General features: G+C 37.8%; 2 protein-coding genes across 2 annotated transcripts; both read left to right on the forward strand.

The window, feature by feature from the left end:
- The first annotated feature begins 95 nt into the window (after positions 1 to 95).
- LOC116302395 (FAD-linked oxidoreductase DDB_G0289697) lies at positions 96 to 5726 on the forward strand. The gene is made up of 8 exons (XM_031711682.2): positions 96 to 351; positions 506 to 616; positions 1078 to 1258; positions 1902 to 1995; positions 2348 to 2524; positions 2931 to 3127; positions 4091 to 4256; positions 4996 to 5726. Exons 1-8 carry the CDS (start codon positions 160 to 162, stop codon positions 5183 to 5185), a joined length of 1308 nt encoding a protein of 435 aa, XP_031567542.1. The 5' UTR covers positions 96 to 159; the 3' UTR covers positions 5186 to 5726.
- Positions 5727 to 5801: 75 nt separating this feature from the next.
- On the forward strand, positions 5802 to 13712 carry LOC116302398 (FAD-linked oxidoreductase DDB_G0289697). Its single transcript, XM_031711686.2, has 8 exons — positions 5802 to 6157; positions 7733 to 7843; positions 8250 to 8430; positions 8641 to 8734; positions 9483 to 9659; positions 10110 to 10306; positions 10940 to 11102; positions 12244 to 13712. Exons 1-8 carry the CDS (start codon positions 5966 to 5968, stop codon positions 12461 to 12463), a joined length of 1335 nt encoding a protein of 444 aa, XP_031567546.1. The 5' UTR covers positions 5802 to 5965; the 3' UTR covers positions 12464 to 13712.
- Positions 13713 to 20789: the final 7077 nt, after the last annotated feature.

Below are 20789 nucleotides of genomic sequence, written 5' to 3' on the forward strand. Positions count from 1 at the left end.
AAAAAGATTAAAGATAAATATTTATACGTTGCCATTGTCCTACCTCAAAACCCTGACTGAACGACGACCATAATTACATGTTTTGCAGTATTATATGCGGGTTTCCTGTGTTGAAGTAGACAAAGCTTGACCCGTGCCGACAAAGCGTGAGTGTCTATCATGGCAGAATTTACTATTCTCAAGGAAGATATTCGAGGTAGAATTGTTCAGCCGTCAGATGTTCACAAGTACGACCTTGAAATCAAGAAGCTTTGGAATGCGTGTCTGCATATAAAACGGCCGATAGCTTTAGTCCAACCCAGAGAAAAAGACGATGTCGCAAAGACTGTCAAGTTTTGTGTAGACAATAAGGTCAGGAATGCATGTAATACGTAGAAAGACGATTTAAATCTTCTCATATTATGTATATATCGCTAACTTTATCTAGAAATCTAAACGGTACCAATAAATTTTTTAATTACATTCCTAAATTTCATCTTGATATTTATTCCTATTTTAATTTTAGCTCGATATTTGTGTCTGTTGTGGTGGAACTACTGAAGTAGCCGTACAAGACAACGCCGTCCTGATTGACCTGTCTCTGATGTGTGATGTTATTGTAGATGTTGATAATATGGTATGTAAATAATTATACTAATTCAATAAAGGCGGTAACCGATCCACAAAGGTCACACGTAATCCAAGCGTACAGCCCTTTTTTTACTGAGCTGTGTCGATATTGTCTCAATCAATTGGAAAATTAGTTTCAAATTTGTGTCAGAGGCCGGAATGCAGGGGAGAATTCAGGGGGGAGGCGATGGTACAGCGCCCTTTTTCGGTTTGTGATAGCTTTTTTATACCTTCATTTTTTCAGTTCAGTTGTGGAAATATCCCCAGAACGCAGGAAATTTCATTTATGGAAACCATATTCTAAGAATTTCTTTTCTAGCATGCCCAATCCCAATGGTTTAAAACTGCAAAGTCAGCGATTGAGATTCACGTCTAACGCCTAATTTTCATGCAGCCCTTTCTCAGATTCCTGTATCCCGCCCCTGGCCATGCGTTTTATATAAGTCTTTTGCTTTGTCTCATTCACAGACTGCAGTCGTTGAAGGTGGTGCATTAGTGGCAGACGTGGATCAGACTCTCCATAAACACGGCTTAGTCACACCACTGGGGAGTTTCTCTAAACTGGGCGTGGCTGGTATGACCCTGAGGGGAGGGTTTGGCTTCCTAACAAAGTGTTATGGAGTAACTTCGGACAGTGTTTTAGAGTATGGTGAGTATAAAGAGGCTGGTGATAAATCAGGGCTAGCAGGCGTGAAAAGGTTAGATAACAAGCCTTCACATCTTGGCCGTAAATAATGCGGCATTTATATAATCGTATTGCTTGTGGTTTTTTACGAGGCATTTAAAAATACGCACTTAATAGTCTGTGGCTACTAACAAACATTATCGTCGAAATGCGCAGGATACGAAGTTATCAGTTTGCGAAGGGAGGAAACTGGCATAAAACCAAAAAGAAAAAGTAGAAAAACCGCGCCAGCGAAAAAAAATTTAGTCATTTTTTTCCATTTCAGACCACGTGTCATGTCATTTTCTTGTAAATAAAATTATTTGTTTGAGTTGTATCCATATTCATGTGTCTTCTCATGTGCAATCATTAAACACACAAATGATACTCTAGGGAATGACACGTGGTCTGAGATGGGAAAACATTATACCCAAATTAAAATTACAACATGTCTCATTAATGCTGTGCGCAACATGATGGACTCAATAGCCAAAAGGAAATTAAGGCTAATACGCTTAGGAAATATATAGCAAGGAAGGTTAAAAGAAAGTTTAAAACGAGGTCATTTGTTCCTCCATTTGCTACAATCAATATTCCTACAAGTTTTGTTACGGTTTGTTCAAGCTAGAACTAGTAACTGCAAGCGGTGAAGTGATCAAAGTCAATGCTGAGGAAAACCAGGACTTGTTCTGGGGAATGAAAGGATTTGGCACGAAATATGGGTGAGTCATTACAGCTAGCGTGATCAGGAAAAAGTCCCAAGAACTTATGAACACCCCGGCGATCCTTTTCTATTATTTGGCATAGGACTTTAGCTTTTTCACGAGAAAGAAGGGAATTAAAGAAAGCATGAGTTCTCCTTCGAATTTCCGTTTGCCTCATTCGCAACCAGAGCCAGCGAAAAACCTTGGAAAGTGTATGTAATGTGGAAGAGGAGCTGAATTGGAACTATGCTATAATATAGACTAGTCGTTGTACTAAAGGCCAAATCCGCGGGACCCTCAGACTATGACGAGCCCGTCTCCGCGGTCCCTACAAACTGCTAACAGCTATAACTTGTCTGTCATTGCACAGTATCGTCACGTCCATGAAGTTCAAAGTGTATCGAATGCCGGACTTAATTGTTGGTGGAACGTTATACTACCCACTTTCACGTGCTAAGGAAGTAGTTAAGACCCTGCTGGACTACTACGAGCGAAGGAATGATAACTGTTTGTCTTTCCACGCCAAGTGCTTTGTTTTGCCCATAGGGTAAGTAATACTTGTCTTTCAACGTAACTGGCCATTTGTATTCTCTTTTTTTCTCAATGGACTCTGAAGATGACTTTCGCTCAGGTTGTCGAAACGCCATTCACCAACAACAACAGTCTTTATTTTCTTCATCTATGCATTTTCAAAATATAGGGAGTCATCATTTATCACACTTAGGATGAAAGACAATTTCAACAAATAATGTCCTAGGATTTACATAAATTTGCCACTAGCTACGAATAATACAAACACTTTGTAATTCCACTCACCTTCACTGGAACACATAAATATTCTACACACAATCGAGAGCGCAACCCTGTGCGACAAACAATTCAAGACGTACTGAAGTATTTGTTGAAGCATTTCTATACTTTACGTGGTTTATATATTCTGATTTCTTCATCAGACCTGAAGTTTTGATAAAACTGCATTATAACGGTTCTGTCACCACTGGTGGGGAAATCGTCCAAGACATTGAAGACCTCACTCACCCGATCAAAAACACCTGTAGGCCAATTGCGCACTGCGACTTTCAGAGTCAAGGAGATGAAATGCTTCCTAGTGGGAAGTACTGTTGTGCTGCTCCTGGAGCTTGCCTGTCAGGTCAGTGGTAATAATAATAATAATGATAATGGGAGTTCTTATATAGCGCATTGCAAATATCTCAATGCGCTATACATTTATAATAAGTGGAGGACTTTACGGGCTGCGTATTAAGGCGCTATTAACAGCCGTGCAGCTTACAATCATGAGTGATTTGTTAGTATGTTAGTATTATGCCTCCAGATTGGGATAGGCTGTGGATTGTGAATGTGGATTGTGGTAGAACGAATATGCATCCCAGGTGAATCATATTTAAGGAAAAATTATTAAATGGCGGATTCACCACTCCATGTATGGTGGACGGTGTGCAACACACTTAATAAGCTTACCGATAGATCGAATTAGAATTTAGGAGTTGATTTTTGAGATAGGACAAGCCCGAGGACCCGGAGAAAAAACTTTGAAGCACAGGAGCTGGTAGTGGTTGAGTTATGATGCTTATCAGTATAATAATTATAAAATGGCTTAAGTTTTAAAGTAAGTTTCTTTAAGAGGACATTTTTTCAATAATGAGCAATAATGGCAAAAAGCGCCAAAAACTAGACTTTCGTATGAGTTTTGAACCCAATTTTCGTTTTAGTTTAACACTCAAAACCTTTTTTAAACAGTTAGAAACTGATGTGCTATGATAAAATGCTTGTTTGAAGCGGTATTTTCAATTGTACAAAGATGTTTTGTTGCATTTGTGTTAGGATGTAGCTTTGTCAGGCTTTTTTATAGAAAATATATGGGAAATAAGCAAATGAAGGCTTAACCTCATTTTCGAATAAAAGTTTTGCTTTGGGTTAACACTTTGATTCCGCTTTAATCGAACATTTCCACTTCCAAACAAGTTAAACTTTCCGAATAACAAGATTTTAGCCTTGTACAACAGCCTTTCTTTAAGAAAATAGTTTTTGGCGCTCACTGCTTGAATACGAAAATAATTTTCTCTTAAAAATCCTTTTTCCTGCCATCTTTTAGAGCTCAAAGACGAGGTTGTCGACCTCCTCATTGATGGTATTCAGAATGTTCCAGACCAGAAACGATCCTTCACCGGTACATACGTCTCTATCTTCGCATTAGCTGCCAAATCAAACAAAAATTTGGCAGACGGCACTAGCTCGTACCCTTTCCCTGGCACCTTAAGGTAGGTTAGAAACGAGCATGGCTAGAGGATTTTGTTGTAAGGTCTCATCTATAGTTTTGATATTATATAATCATTTGTTGATCTGATTCTTTATTTTATTCACAATTTTCCATGCAACAAGTTAGTTTGAAAGATTCACTGAGAACTTAATGCTTTATTATTGAAGAAATAGAAAACGCGAGCGCGTGCTGTCATAAAGCACGCGGGGGATGCAGAACACGAGAGAAGTGTTAGGAGAAGCACGACGCGTAGCGGAGTGCTTCTCGACACTTCTCGAGTGTTCTGCCAACCCCCCGCATGCTTTATAACGGCACACAGCACAGCAAGCAAGTTTTTAATTTCTTTTATAAAATTCAAATTACAATAATAGATAGGAATGACGCAACGGAAAGTGCGCGCGCTTGCAATGTGCTCTCATAAAGCACGCGCTCCAAACCAATCAGAACGCGACATTCATAACAGTTATTTTATAAAGAAATAATAGAAAACGCGCGCGCGTGCTGTGTACATGTGCAGTTATAAAAGCACGCGGGGGTTGTCGGAACACGAGAGAAGTGTTAGGAAAAGCACGATGCGTAGCAGATGCGTGCTTTATAACTCCACACAGCACAGCAAGCAAGTTTTTTTATTTCTTTTATAAAATACAAATTACAAAAACAAATTACAAAGGAAAGGAAAGGAAAAGAAAAGAAAGGGAAGGGAAGGAAAAAATGACATTTATGTTTAATCATTTATTTAGGTTCTTTTTGGGAATGAATGGCGCGACTGACAAAGAGAAGAACGTAGATGCCCTCAAGCAATGGATGAAAGAAGTCTTTAGTGGCATCCACAACTATGGCCTTCCTCCTTTTGGCGGGAAACCAGAAGAACCAGAAAAGAGGCTTAAACAGCTGAAACTAAGATACGACCCACAAAACATCTTTCACTAAAGTTGTAGCAATATAAAACGCCAAAGATTAGAATATACATATTTAATTATGCCTTAGACACTAAACACTGAAAAGATGAACATCAGACGTCCCATTCTTTATCAGCATATAAAAACTATCAACTAATAAAAAGTATAGATAACAAATGAAGAATATAGTGGTGGCAGTGGCAGTGGCGGTGGTGGTAGTAGTGGTAGTGGCATTGGCAGTGGCAGTGGTGCAGCTGTAGTGGGGTAGTAATAGTGGTGTAGTGGTGGACTAGTGTTAATTGATGGTTTTTCAACCATTCCCAAGAGAGTTAAATAACAAAAGACACGGCGGCCATGTTGGAGGATATAACGGACGAATTCGTTGACAATTCTTTTGTTACGTTCCTCCAACATGGCCGCCGTGAAAACCATCAATAGTGGTGGTGATGATGGTGTTAATAGTAGTGATAATTATAAAAATAGTAATTAAAAAACAAAGAATATTAAGGGATAGACAAGGTTGAAAGGAAGAAAAATATATTAAACATTTCCATTAAACCAATCTAAAAAGGTCTCCCAGTCACATCAATCCACAGACAGCGAGGAACGCCTAGTGCAAACTGTGTTTGTGTTTCGGGTTCACTAGTTTAGCATTTGAATCGTTACAACTTTATATATTCATGAATGGTTGTTTTTGATTTTAGCCTATATATAATTCAAAGGTCACCCAGAGTCTCCAGACAGGGTGTGTTTTGCAGCGATTCGCTTGAAATAAGTAGGATTACAAAATATTGATCTCGACTTGCAAAAAATGGCTGACTTCAGTTTTTTGAAGAAAAGCATTCAAGGTAAAATTGTAGAACCTTCAGATGGAAAAAAATACGACAATGAAATCAAAAAAGTTTGGAATGCATGCCTGTACGATAAACGTCCATTGGCCTTTGTCAAAGTCAAGGGAAAAGACGATGTAGCGAAGACAGTCAAGTTTTGTGTCCGCAAACAGGTATTTTGAATACTAATTATTTGCAATTCTATGAGATTATTAAGTGATGGATACGTACTATAGTTCCTAGATTCAACATTTCTTTTACTAGGATCTCTAACGTTAGTGAAAGTATGAGAAATTTATCCTGTGTCCCGTAGCAATATCTAATAGAAGCACTTGAGATTTTGGTAAACAATGAATATTCAGTCAATCGCGTTGAAGCTTAGCTGTGACAAAAAATATTCAAGTATCAATTTAAAACATATATAATACAGACAAACTTAAGCTAATGACTAACTTCTCCCTTTGTTTTAATTGGCCTACAATTTGAGCTGCTTTAGAATTGCTAGAAAGAGATGCATGACTTATTTCAGTGTGAGTGATACTCGGGGCATGTCATGCTGCCTGATCGACATACAACATATCAATTAGTTGATTAGAAATTATTTGCCAAAGGGCTTGAACTTGGAGAAGGGAGTGACAGGAAAATAATTTATAATTAAGTTATAATTGGAAAAAAATAAGCAAATAATTGTTGGATAATAGTCATGTTTAATTTATGCACTTAACAGTCGGCAAGGTCATTAACCCATGCTTAGCTTTTAGCCCCCTGCTAAACATCACTGTTGTTCAGCTGTCATCAATCACCATGCTCATATTTAAACCAAGCTAATTCTGTCGAAAGCAAGGAAAGAAGAGACCAATATGTAAGTGGAGGAGAGGGGAGGGGAAGGGAGGGGAGGGGAGGGGAGGGGAGGTCTTATTTCTTCTTGAGTGCCTCTCAGCCATTTAAGGACAAAGCAAGCCCACTAGAAAAAATTAAAGAGAGAAAAGGGATATAGCTTATCTATTAGGCCAAACAAAAAAAATAAGTGTTTTTCAGCTGTTGCATGAGAAAAATAATTGGGGTCGATAGGTCAGATTTTTTTAGTGGAAATGAGCTTACTGGGAACCCTGTGGTGAATTTGGGAATGAAAAAAACATTAGGATTGGCTAAAATCGACTAGAAAATTAGGGTCCGTCATGCAACAGGAAACACACTTATTTTTTTGTTTGGCCTTAATGATAAACTATATTTTTATTTATTTATATATAGAGGACCGCAGAACCATAGATCATTTTAATTATACAATTACACTAAATATAGATATTGCCACCCATGTAGAGGCCACTTAAGTAAGATATATCCTTCATTAAACTCTGTCTGTTGATCGCATAAGCATGAGATTTATGCTGATTAAATTGAAGTGAAGTAACATAAGACATTTGCCGTGTTGTAAGGCTTTAATCAGCATAAACCTCATACTTACACGAGTCAACTAAACATGGCGGCTTGGAGAGCAAGACCGCTGATCATAAGTGTCAGCAGGCACGACACAGGTATCCCGAAATATATATATAATAATAACACTTTAACTAAAGTTATTCAAACAATAATTCTGAACAACAGTTGGGTGTCGATTGTCACTACACGCATAAGCATGAAACTTGGAGTAACAGCTAAATTGATGTCTTGTATTTGATCTATCTACAATCTAAATTTATTTATATATAGTTAATTTTTGTTGTCGATATTTCTTTAATTTATTGTAGCTTGACCTCTGTGTGTCTTGTGGGGGAACTAGTGATTTTGTCATCGCTGATGATGCAGTGATTATTGACCTATCCATGATGAAACGTATCAAGATCGACAAAACGAAAAAGGTACTATCATACATTTTTTCGTCATTTGGTTTTTTTAATTCAACTGAAAGATCTTGAGTGAAGGAACGAAGGAACAAAGGAAAATAAGAACAAATTAATGAATGAACAAATGAATAAATGTAGATAACGATTAGTTTTGGAAGTAGCTTTGACTGCGTCGATGTTTTTCAGTTGAAACAAACATGTTATAGTAGATAATTTTATCACCGTAAATACGAAAGACAATAGACTGACGTTTCGGACGTTAGTCCTTCGTTGGAGTCAATGAATAAATGAATGAATAAATTAATAAATTAATAATCAAATGAGTGAGTGATTGACTGTCTGAGTAACTAAATAATAGAATAAATAGATTATTAATTTATAAATTATTCAAGTGAATGAATGTCATCTTCCTCACCTCCAGACGGCAAAAGTTGAAGGTGGTGTAATAGTATCAGATGTTGATGAAGCTCTCCAAGAACGTGGCTTCATCCTTCCCTTGGGGAGCTTCTCCAAGCTGGGCGTGGCTGGTATGACGCTGATGGGGGGATTGGGCTTCACTACCAGAAGTTATGGAATAACATCAGATAATGTACTGGAATATGGTAAGAATGAAACATAAAATCTAAAAATTTGCAAGATTATTTGCATGGACTATTGAGGATTGCATGCCTCAAGTCTCTTATTTTCATTCTTTTGTTTGAAATTTCATTCAAACGGTCAATATTTTCAAGCAAAAAATGCTGACCACATTTCTCAAACCTCGTAGTTTTTACTTTCCAATTTTTGATGTCTCAATTTTCATTCATTTTCAGAACTTGTAACTGCAAATGGTAACGTTATTAAAGTAAGCGACAAAGACAATGAGAACTTGTTCTGGGGAATGAAGGGATCTGGATTCAACTTTGGGTAAGTTTTCAAAATTTAGGTCATGAACTAAAATATACACAACAACAACAACAACAACAACGTTTTATCGTACCTAGAATTACATGCATATTTATAAAAAAAATTAAATAACTATAAGTATACAGGCCCTAACTTAATAACTATAAAGTTAAAAATGTGCTAGGACCATTTAGTAATATATATGTATAATATATATAATATTGTCACGTTTAAATATGATGGAATTCTAGGAGTAGAAATCAAAAAGCAAAACAAAACAAAATAATAACAAAACAAGTATTCATGGTATCATAATCAACACTATATCAGCCCAGGATATTCCACACTCAGTTAATAAAGTTTGATAATAAAACTTCTGCAATAAAAAATATTCTTAGAGATAAAGAAAAAAAAAAGCTAATACTAATTTTTTTTCAAGTATTCACATCATTACTTTAATTTTCTTTTTGTGATTGCAATTGTAGTGCTTCTTGATAGCACACACGGAACGGTTGTCATGACGAAGTAGATGTTAAAGGATGTCAGTCAAGGCATTTACATGACATTCTATAGGCATGTGACCTTGAATACTTTGTATTTTCTGACAAAATCATCAAAGCACTTCCATTGTTGTCCGATTGTTGCAAGTTGTACAATTTTGTGCGTTTGATTCTAAAGCACTGTGTAAGCACTAGAAAACATTTCATTTTTTTTGTATTGGATTTTCTTTATAGTGTTCTAAAATGTTCCATTCTCTTTTCTCCCGTAGCGTTGTGACATCCATTGCATTCCAAGTGTTTGAGATGCCTAGTCTTATTGTTGGAGGCATTATGTACTACCAAATCTCGCGTGCCAAGGAAGTTATACATGCCTTTCGACGATATTATGCTGAACTAAATGACAACAAGTTGTGCTTGTATATGCTGCTGCACATGAAGCCAACCGGGTAGGTATATTTCAAAGGAGAGGTGCTAGGTTTAGAACAGAGTAGAGCAGGGAGCAGGGAGAAGGGAAGAGGGAGCAGGGAGCAGGGAGAAGGGAAGAGGGAGCAGGGAGCAAGGAGCAGAGAGCAGGGAGCAGGGAGCAGGGACCATGGAGCAGAGAGCCATGAGGGAGCAGGGAGTATGGAGCAGGGACCATGGAGCAAAGAGCAGGGAGCAGAGAGCAGGGAGCAGGGAGCAGAGAGCAGGGAGCAGAGAGCAGGGAGCAGGGAGCAGAGACCATGGAGCAGAGAGCCATGAGGGAGCAGGGAGCATGGAGCAGGGACCATGGAGCAAAGAGCAGGGAGCAGGGAGCAGAGCAAAGCAGAGCAGAATTAACAGAGCAGAGCAGCCACCACCACCACCATCCATCATGCCCTTAAATCTAACCCTATCTTGTTTTTCACCCTTGTCAGGCCTGAGCTACTAATTAGACTACACTACAATGGTGCTCTGAGAAAAGGAGGAGAAATTGTGCAAGATCTTCAAGATCTTACCCGTCCATACAAAAACACATGCCACCCTATACCACATTGCGAGTTCCAGAAACAAGGAGACTTACTGCTGCCAAGGGGCAGGTTTCAACAAGGCAGCGTTGGTCACTTTTTACCAGGTATACTTTTTACCAGGAATACTTTTTTACTGTGCTTCTAATGCATTGACCTTTCACCAATACTAGGTTTGTGGGAGGAGGTCTGCATTGCGGGTCCCGGCCCCCTCGCCCAAGCTGGTACAGGAGCGGATCCAGGGGGATGAATTGGGTGAATTTTCAGAGCAGTTATGTCTTCAAATTTCATAATTAAGTTGTTAGAGTATCTGTTATGTTGGGGGAGGGGGGGGGGATGTACAAAAGGGAAATGATTGATGAGAAATAATAATTTTTAATAATTTTAAATGCTTAAAAAATTCCATTACTGTGCGTCTCAAATTCGAAAATTCCTGGCAGATGTTCATTAAAAAAAAAAATCAACCACCTTTTGAAAATCCTGGATCCGCGCCTGTGGTATGCGTGAGTTTTGTTTGTTTGTTGTGCTGTTCTCTCCTATGCTAAGGGGGTTAACTTTCTCCGGGTTCTCCGGTTTCCTCCCTCCGTAAAAAGCAACATGTGAGTTTAGTCTTGTTTGTTGTAAATATATAATGTTGTGGCAGTGCGTGTGGAGTGAACCTCACGGAAGAGCCACGTACCAAATAAATATAAATAAGAAAACCATCTGTTCCATTACTTTCTTTTTCTTGGTTATTTTAGAACTGAAAGATGAAGTCGTGGACAACCTGATCGATGGCATTCACAAAGTTCCTGGCGATTTCAATTCATATACTGACACCATCATTTACATCACTACTACGGGTGGGAAAGCGAACGAAGTTGAGTTGGAAACCAGTTCTTTTCCATTTCGTGGAAATGCATGGTAAGACCTTTTTATTCTAAATGAAAAAATAGAAATGCGCGCACTTGCGGATTGGAGAAAAGTGTTAGGAGAAGCACGATGCATAGTGAAGAGTTTTGCCAATATAGCTGGTAGCAGCATATAGTGGGCAGGTTTTTATTTTTTATTTATTTATTTATAAACAATCATAATTACACATTACAAACAACACACAAAAAAAGCAGGTTTTTAATGTATATTTTATGAAATACAAATTAAATTAGCATATACCAACTTGTGTACTTCCTAAGAACGCGCGCGCTCATTGGTTAATTGGAGGTGAATATTGTACGATATTCACGAATATTGTATATATTGTACGAATCTCGGAATATTGAGTCGGCAACAAAATGGCATCTGCCGGCAATCGTTTTGCTACAATTTCCGATGATCCATTGTTAACGGTACCACAATGGCCGCAATGTTTTTGTCTTTTACCTCTCTTGGTTATGCTTGCAACCCATCAATTAAGGATAAAAAGATACAATTTCCGATGAGGAAATTGAAAGAATGAAAGTAAATGCCATTCCTATCAAAACTAAAAAGGCAACGAAGTATGGCCTAAAATACTAAAAGTTTCGCAAACTAAGTTTCTGTTTTGATTGTTTTTATTTAATTATTGTATATAAAAATAAGTTACTCTGTACACAAGTTGGTATATGCTAAAACAATTATTCGCCTCAGGCTCAATGAATATCGGGGAATATTTACCTCGCCACTCGAAAACTCGCGTCTCGGTAAATATTCCCCAATATTCACTTCGCCTTCGGCGAATAATTGCTAAATATACCTTACTCTTTGTGGTGCAACGTTTACCCCTTTTAGACCCCGTGTCATTTTTTGAATAAGATTCTTTGTTTAAGTTGTATCCATATTCATGCGTCTTCTCATGCGCAACCGTTAAACAAAGAAATGATAATCAAGAGAATGGCACTCGGTCTGAAATGGGAAAACATTGCGGCACGACGAATAATGTTCATAGGCGTTTTTTTTGACATACGAATAGCGAAAAAAAAGCGCACATTCATGCTGTGCCCTCATAAAGCTTGCACCCTTGCAACTAATGAGAAGGCGATAAATATAACAGTTCTTTTATACAAAGTTTTCTTTCTCGACGTTCCAGTTACTGGATAGGAATGAATGGCACAACTAACGATGCAAACAACATGGACGCCCTTGAGCAATGGGTATCATCTGTTCAGGATATTAATGCCCCATATGGTATTGCTCCATATAGTGGAGGGGATGCTGAACAAGCACTGGAGAAATTGAAGCAACTAAAACAACAATATGACCCGGAAAACCTGTTCCACAATAACTGCATGAATATCAATCCCGAGTAGGGAATCCGAATTGGAATTCAATAGACGTTTTTTTTTTATAGACCCCCTTTCATGGGAAGTCAAAGCAGCTCAATTTGGAGGACAAAACAAAATAATTTCAAACTCCTGAGAATTTGAAACCTATTGTTGTCTTCCAAATAGGTCTTTTGCACTAGATTGACACGTGATTGTTACTGGATGACAAAAAAATTTGGATTTCCTTCATTTAAAGATTTTTTCCCTGGATTACTAATGTCGTATCCTAAACCTTTTCAAAAATACTTTTTTTTCCCCTTATAAGATACTTTCGATTTCAAGATACGAAGCATTTTAAAGTTTGTTTGCCATCCAGTAGAGCCTTCCCCAAGGGACCTTGAGCAAAATTTGTTATCAAAGTCATATATCAGCACGTGACTGCTTGTACAAAAGGCCTATTCATTTCCATTCCGACGTATAACACGTACTGCAAGTGTTCTATAGACCTCTTTAGCTTTTGACGTAAAGTTTCCCCATTTCAGACCACGTGTCATTATCTTGACAATAACTTAGATACCAAAAACCTAGACAACTCTAAACTTACTTCAAGTCTCTTTCTCTTTTTTTCCGTTTCGAACCCGGATTCAAATAGTGCACTTCCGGTTACGAGGGCTTTCCGAGGAAGTGCACTATTTGAATCCGAGTTTGAAACGGAAAGAAATAGCGGAGCGAGGATTGGAGCAAGTCTAAGGCCCTGGCTAAACGAGTAAACATGTTTTCTTAAATTTTTCCAAAGGTGGCAAAACTGTCAGGGAACATCGGGAACATGTTTACTCAATATCGGTTAGCGTATGCGCACTTTCAAGATAGAGCTAGCTTTGCTAAGTAACGAACTTTTAGAATGTTGACTTTCGTGGCTAAACGAGGAAACATTGGGGAACATTGTTTCCATGAGTCTTGGAAGCATGAAATGCTTCTGCCGTACAGCAGAAACATTTTTGCGTCTTGGAAGCAAAATTTGTTGCACGCAGCAATGTTTCGCATGTGGCTAAACTTGGAATCATCGGGGAACATGCGCGCGGGAAACATGTTTCTGTAAACTTAGCTAGGGACTAAGGCAACTCGGATTATAAGTAGTTGTGTAGGTCGTGTATAGTAATTATGATTACAGACGTATTGAGCGAGGAGTGCTTCAGACGTGGCTTCTCATTCACTAGTAAATGCTTTATCACGTTGGAAAAAGTAGCCTGCTAGGACATGATGGATGCAAATAAATGCGTTTCCATTAACTCAAGCCCTTGGAACTCCTTTTCATTTCATTTCATTTTTGTTTTGTTTTGTTTTGTACTCTTTTGTACTTCGTTAATTTGTGCTGGTGCGTCTTTTGTCTTTTCGGTTTGCTTAGTTAAAAAAAACACTAAGAAGCCACTAACCCACTACCGAGAAAGGTTCATGTATATAACTATGAATAACAATATTTATTTTTTAGTGACAAGCGCCCAGTTGCTAGGGGCTTAACAAAGGGTTCACTCCTACTCAGTTTCATGTAACATCAACTATTTATTAAGCAACACGGATGCTTTTTTCGCATTTCTCAGAAGTGCTCAGAAAGGTTCAAAACATCCCAACAGCTTTGTTGAAATCATGGATGTTGTTGGTATAAATTACTTGTATTTCGTATTGCTCACCCTGGCTGCGAAACTTACAAGGACTGGTGAGCATAGACTGTAGAATAACGTATTATTTGAAGAGCAGATGCGTGTTTGCAACAATAGTTAAAATGAACTACTAACATTATGGTGGTCAGGTATCATTATTACTGGTTCCAAAGCATTTTTCACACAAAAAAGCAAAATATTTTGAAATATTTTCAGACATCAAACCTCATTTACTTTATTTCCGTGTTCAGTTCGTCAAACGAGGCTATTAAAATAATTTACAAATTCATAACATAAAAAAGCCACAGTGCTTCAAACCGTAGAACTTTCGCTGTAGTAGCGGACACTTTAGAAGGTATGTAGTATCAGTCAAAAGCTTAACAATTACTAACCGGCTCTAAGGAATCTTTGGGGTTTTTTTCGACAGTGTATTACGGCCTAACTGAGAATTATTTCCTATGATTTATTCTTTATTCTCTATTATATATACCAAATATAAAACCCCGCTATGTTGGAAGAGGCCACCGAGGCCTCTAACTATAACAAGATTTGACTATTAATATTGATCGACAGCCACTTTTTATGTCCTACTTTCTGCGGACTGTTATAAAATCGAGCGTTATTCAACGGAGTCATACTCGGGCCAGCTTTATTGTTCTGATTGACTTTAGTCTGTGCATATTATTCTGAACCAGCTTCAGTAAAACGGTACAACGCAGGTTGTCTCACCGTTTAAAGTTGTTCGGCCGCATTTTAAAAATTGATCCCAAAGCAAAAAGCTACATTTTAAAGTTTAGATCCTTCACTTTCACCAACTTTCAGAAACTTTCTTCCTTTTCCTCCCACAAGTATAGAACTGAGGGTCAATACGGGGCGAATCAATTATTAATTTTTATGAACGATTCATGTCATGATTTGATACACAATTAACTATTCATGATGTTGTTCAGTAGACAAGTTTGGACAACACTTTCTTCAAGTTATTTCAAATTACATCTTTAGAAAACTTAGCGGGTAAGAACAATTTTCAACAACTACTTTATTTAAGTTAGGACCTCGCCGGTATAACGTATTCGTAAGCTAAAGTCAATGAATTTCAAGGACAGATTCCGAGTTCAAAAGTATACCTATATTCATATTTCAAAAAACCGTTGTCATCGCCCAATAAGCGATAAGCTAAAAGCGATAATACAATTTGATTATCAAACGCTTTAGCTCAAACACCTTTCTGATTTTTTTAAGCTGGTGATTGCCAGATTGGTTCCAATGTCACTTATAGACCATACAGTGACACCATAGTAAACCACACCATCGTTGGCCCCATCATGTCATCTATTACAGCCAAGAATGAGAGAGAATGTGAGATGGAATGTCATCTGGCTGTACCAGACATGTGCTACATGTTCAACTACTATCACTCGTCTAAGGTTTGTGAGCTGCTCTACAAGGATCGTCCAGCAGAATACAAGCTGGAGAAGAAGGATGGATCTAAAGTCAGGACAAGAAAGGTTAGGGGAAACATACCAATTGAACCGATTTCATATCGTCGTGGAGTCGAGTCAAAAGATAGTTATTGGAAACTAATGTTATGAGAGAGGGGAAAATTAGGATTTTTACAGACTAAGCTAGACATCAGTTTTCTAATTACTATTTCTTATCGTATGAAAACAGGATAAAGAACGATCAATTAGTTATATAAAAATATCGATATAAGCTTAAGATTTCAGCAAGGCTGCGCCATCATGCACAAGTTTAAATAACGGTATGCTTTGAATTCACGAGTAAACCTCTTAGCTCCCCCCATTAGCATTTGTACCTCTGGTTACGCCCTACACACCTAGGCCTTTTACCCCTTTGCTTAGTTATTTTAGCACTATTCTTTTAAATCTCATGATAGAAATATTCCTTGTAGCCTTTTTTATACATTTACATGCAACTTTCGTTTAAACATATATGTTTAGTTCCAAGATTTTCACTCGTTTTGCTCGTTATTACGATATCACGCTCAGGAATTTACTCATTCTTTTAGCCAATCATGATTCAACAATATTATCACATTGATTAGAGACTGACACTTGTCATAGAATTATTATAAATAGAGCTCATGTAATTAGTTGAACACAGAGAGAATACAGAGAGTAGAATAAAGATCCCGGAGCTCGTACCGAGAGCGGTTGTCCCATAACACTAACACATTGGTTAAAAGTCGAATTTTTGTTGTCATTAGTGACTATAGTCCTACGGAGTGGTTTCAAGATTGTCATGGCACAGCAACAATGCAATGCGTTTGTTTGGTTGGGATGATAATTCATTTCCCAAGAAGGATATTTCATTTTTAAATTAAAAATTAAATTTTTTAAATCCTATCTACAACTTTGCTGCTGTGGCACTGACTTCTCTATTCTAATATCTATCGAGAGAGCTCAAGTCGAGTTAGGAAAGTGCACTAGCGAAGATATTTAAAACTCTTCCTTGATGTAGCCACTATCATTATGTTTTAGGATATAGACAGAGTATAAACATTTTACCTGTTCTTGTTTGTATCTTTACACAGTGTGAATCACGTTCTTGCAATGTCACACAACATTGTGTCTCTCTTGGTGACCAGGACAACACCTTCTGTTTGAACTTCATTGGCCACAGTAAGTATGCAGTTGTCGTGGTATGGAGCCTTTTCAAAATTATCGTTGGTACCAGGGCTGACAAAATACAAATTTCTAAAGGAATCACACTTTTACTCGATTTATTTTGAGGCGTTTCTTATTTTGTTCTTTTGAGTTTGTATGTCTTGTCAGTCACGATAAATTTGAGAAAGGGCCATTAAAGTATTTGAACCACATTGAAGTGCTTATGCCAGGAACAGCAAAAATGTGCAGCACTTCAGAATGCAGCTCAATCTTGAGGGCAAAACAATAGGTTTCCAATGCTCTAGAGCCATTGAAATTCTTTCGTTTTCATGTCCTACTTTAACGTCACACGCAAGGGGTGGTCTATAGATATTTGTTGCGGTTGGTGATAATTTGTTGGCCTGTGATATTGCATCGCTTTTCGTTTTTCTTCAACAGTGTCAGTTTTACAAGCTCACTTTTGTCTTTCAGTCATCAAAGCCAACACAGCTCCTGTGTGTATTGGTGCGAAAGACGACAGCTACGGGACATTCTTTGCTCCTGCTGATGGGAAAATCAAGACATTCAAGCTCGTTCACCTCTCGGGAGGAGTCAGCTTTTTTGGCGCTCCTCGTGAAGGAAATTGGGGAACTCTTTCTAGAGGCACTCTTTCCCCAGCACTCCTGGAGATGCACGTCTTGGATGACCAAAATGTAAGAATCACTCCCCCATCGGGCTATCCTATCCTTTGGAAAGATGGTGTATTGACCTATGAGGTACCAGGCTTCACCAACATGAGTCCAGAACTCGTGTTCCCTGACATTTCTTTACCTCTTGCTGTGACCAAAGGAAAAGAGTTCAGAATTTGGTTTGGTCAGGATATAGTAAATATTACCGAAAACAACAACACTGGCAAGACCTGTGCTGATGTGTATGTGTACTACGATACTAATTAACCTTGAGGATAGCTACCAGTGACGCGGGAAGGAGAATAAAAGGGAAGGTTAGGTTACCATTTTGTTTAACTCCTTATCCTTGTCCTTGTCCTTTAATAGTCCCCTTCACAGTTCCCTGCGCCATCTTAAAAGGTAACCGTGCCTTTGCATCGAAGCGAGACGAACGGTGAGCTTGCAATGATAGAGACCTTTTTTTAACACCTTGGACAATTATTCACATGTCTCTATCATTGCGAGCTCACCGTTCATCTCGCTTTGATGCAAAGGCACGGTTACCTTTCAAGATGGCGCAGGGAACTGTGAAGGGGACTATTGTTAACTAAATGACCTCGTTTTCGTACAATTGTCTACCATTATGAGAACGGTGTATATGTTTATGAACAACACTATAAAATACAATAACCAAATATAATGTAAACAAAAGGCCATACGACTGATGTTTCTGAGCATGGTGCAGCACACCTTGTACCATAGCATGCTTCTCACCCGAAAAACAAATAACATTTTGCATGCTTAAGGTATGAGACCTGAGTTGTGGCTGGAAAAAAATCCTCACTTTTTAGTAACTAGTGAATGTGAATGTTGCTGTAGGTAATTTCATTTTGTAAGGGGCGTAAGTATCAAGGGAATCTTTAAGTAAGTGACTCGCCATCTAATTGGTGGTTTAATCGGTTACCATATCATGCTGCAACATCGTAACAACGCTGTAGGAAACATTTAAAAGCAAAAATTACACCTACTTGCAAGAAGGTTGTCATACGAGAATAGAACATTATTAATTTTGTGAGAAAGGAATACATTAAAAGACAAAAGAAAAAGTTCAGCTTCAGTGATCTTCTTTTGTTTTTTAATATAATTCCTATCCCACTAAATCACTAATGTTCTATTTTCGTATGACAACGTTCTTGCAAGTAGGTGTACATTGTTTACTTTATGGCTTTAAGGAATTAGACTTGAAAAGTAATTATAAACTATTGTCTGAAGTTCAAAAATATATTTTAGCCACTAATCGTTTTTAATCCGACTTTTATGCTACATACTTTTGTTCCTATGGTTATCTCATTATGAGACTGTTGTACTATTTTAATTTGTATTTATTGTGTATTTATTGCACTTATTTCCTACTGTACGCTGTTGCTATTTATTATTTATATTGTAAAATAGACGTAAGCCCCCTTGTTAAGTCTCGTTGCTTTTAGGGCAAATGTTACGATAAATATGTTAAAGTAAATAAAAAAAACATTTCCTAACATTAAAGCATTGCTCTTGAAAAGCGTGCTTCCATCGAGTTTTGAGTGGACGCGGGAGTCTGCTAAGCTTACGAAAGAAACATATGAGTCTCTAGCTTTTCGAGTGCTTAAGCAACCGACAAAACGCACCCAAAACTCGACGAAAACACAATAGTCAATAGCCAGTGCTTTAATAGAGTGCAAACCGTATAACCGTGAAATAGTACTAACTAATGAGTACAAAATAGCACCAATGAACGATTGAATACAAAAGAAATAGATGTGTTGAGTGGTATTGATTTAGTTTTTGTGCTAATTCACGAATACACGCGCGGTTTGCACTCTACGTAGCTAAGAAAAGCTATAAGTTCCTCAGCAAAACTTTTATGCTATTTTTTATAAACACCACATCTATTTTCGACTTCATTTACCTTGTTTACCTTTGTTAGTTCACAAACCAACGCTATTAAACTTTTTAAAAAGATAATGTATTTGACTGATAACCGTTACACCCATTTTCATATTAACACAACCAACTCAGTCCCAGAGAAATTATTGAGTATAAAATCAGTGATTTATTGAATATGACACGATGTTCATTGAATAAAGTTGAATGAATCACAGTCGCCTAATAAAATAGCGAAAGATAAAACATTCAGATTCATTTTGATATGAAATTTCGGATGTTGAGCGATTCAGTGAAACGAAACTCCTTGAAGCAAAAAATAGTGTTTATTGAATACAAAACCGGATGTTGAATATAAAATAAATGTTCAATGAATATTGCAACAACTTGCATAGGCTTAGCCTCGCTTAAGAGCAAATCATTTGCAATAAAAGTCAACTGAAATGCAAAGAAAAGTGCAGCTTGAACAATGCCAATGTTTTGAAATCCCACGGACTTTTAATGGTATCTGTGAATAGCTGACTTATAGTAAGCGAGGCTAAGCCTGTGTAAAAAAGCCCGTGGTCTTCCAAAACAGCGATATGATGCATCGAATGCGAAACTGGTGTATTTTGAATAAACAAGGCTCACAGGATCGATCATCGTGGCCACCAGGGGTTTTGTCGGACGTCAACCAAAGTGTTTCCATGACATAGTATTTAAATAAAGTTTGTTAAGCACGGGTGGCGTCTCATCAATGCAACCCGAGGTCAAGTCCCGCCGGGTTTGGTGTCGCGTATCTAAGCAGGGTTTCCAGTTGGTTCTTTACTGTGCCTCGAGGGTTTTCTCTGGGTTCTCCGGCTTTCCTCCCTTCTCAAAAATCAACTCCTAAATTCCAATTCGATCACGGAACGAGGGCCACAGGTTTGTTACCCACTAGCTACTAAGTACTACCATCGTGAAAAAAGCACGGGTGTTTTTTTCACAGGACGCTGACTAATTATTCTTCGATTGTACGTTACGTCATCGTAGCCATGTTGCCTGGAAACAGCTCGATGGAAGTGGGTACCATTCCAAGCCAGGCTACTCCATATCTATTTTCTTCTCCACAGGAAGCCCGGGCATTCCCAAGGAGATGCCTGCAGAAGGAGACTAAATGACGTTCACCAAATCTTAATTTGAAAAAAATTCGGCGAGTTTTGGTGAAACGAGTTTAAGCCATTCACTCATTATCCAAAAAAGATTTACAAGTAGCAAAACTTTTTTCAGTTTTTTTAGTCTTAACGTAAATGATGAAGATTTCAATTTCAATTTAAGGGATTTGATTTGTTTTGAAATAACTTGAAAACAAATTATGGGCTTCAAATCACTTGACAAAAGAAAAAAGAATCCACAATACCTTCATGATAACAATATCAATAATTCACATCAAATATTAATCTTCACGCCCTCAAAAGTAATTTCACGAAAAAAATATTTTGAGATAAACATATGTAATCGACGTAAAGGGCCAAGTAAAATGAAGGAATAAAATCAA

Source organism: Actinia tenebrosa, unplaced genomic scaffold (assembly GCF_029948245.1).
Source record: "Actinia tenebrosa isolate PJP-AT-01 unplaced genomic scaffold, QUT_ActTen_1.0 PGA_scaffold9__36_contigs__length_13948895, whole genome shotgun sequence".
Classification (NCBI taxonomy): Eukaryota; Metazoa; Cnidaria; class Anthozoa; order Actiniaria; family Actiniidae; genus Actinia; species Actinia tenebrosa.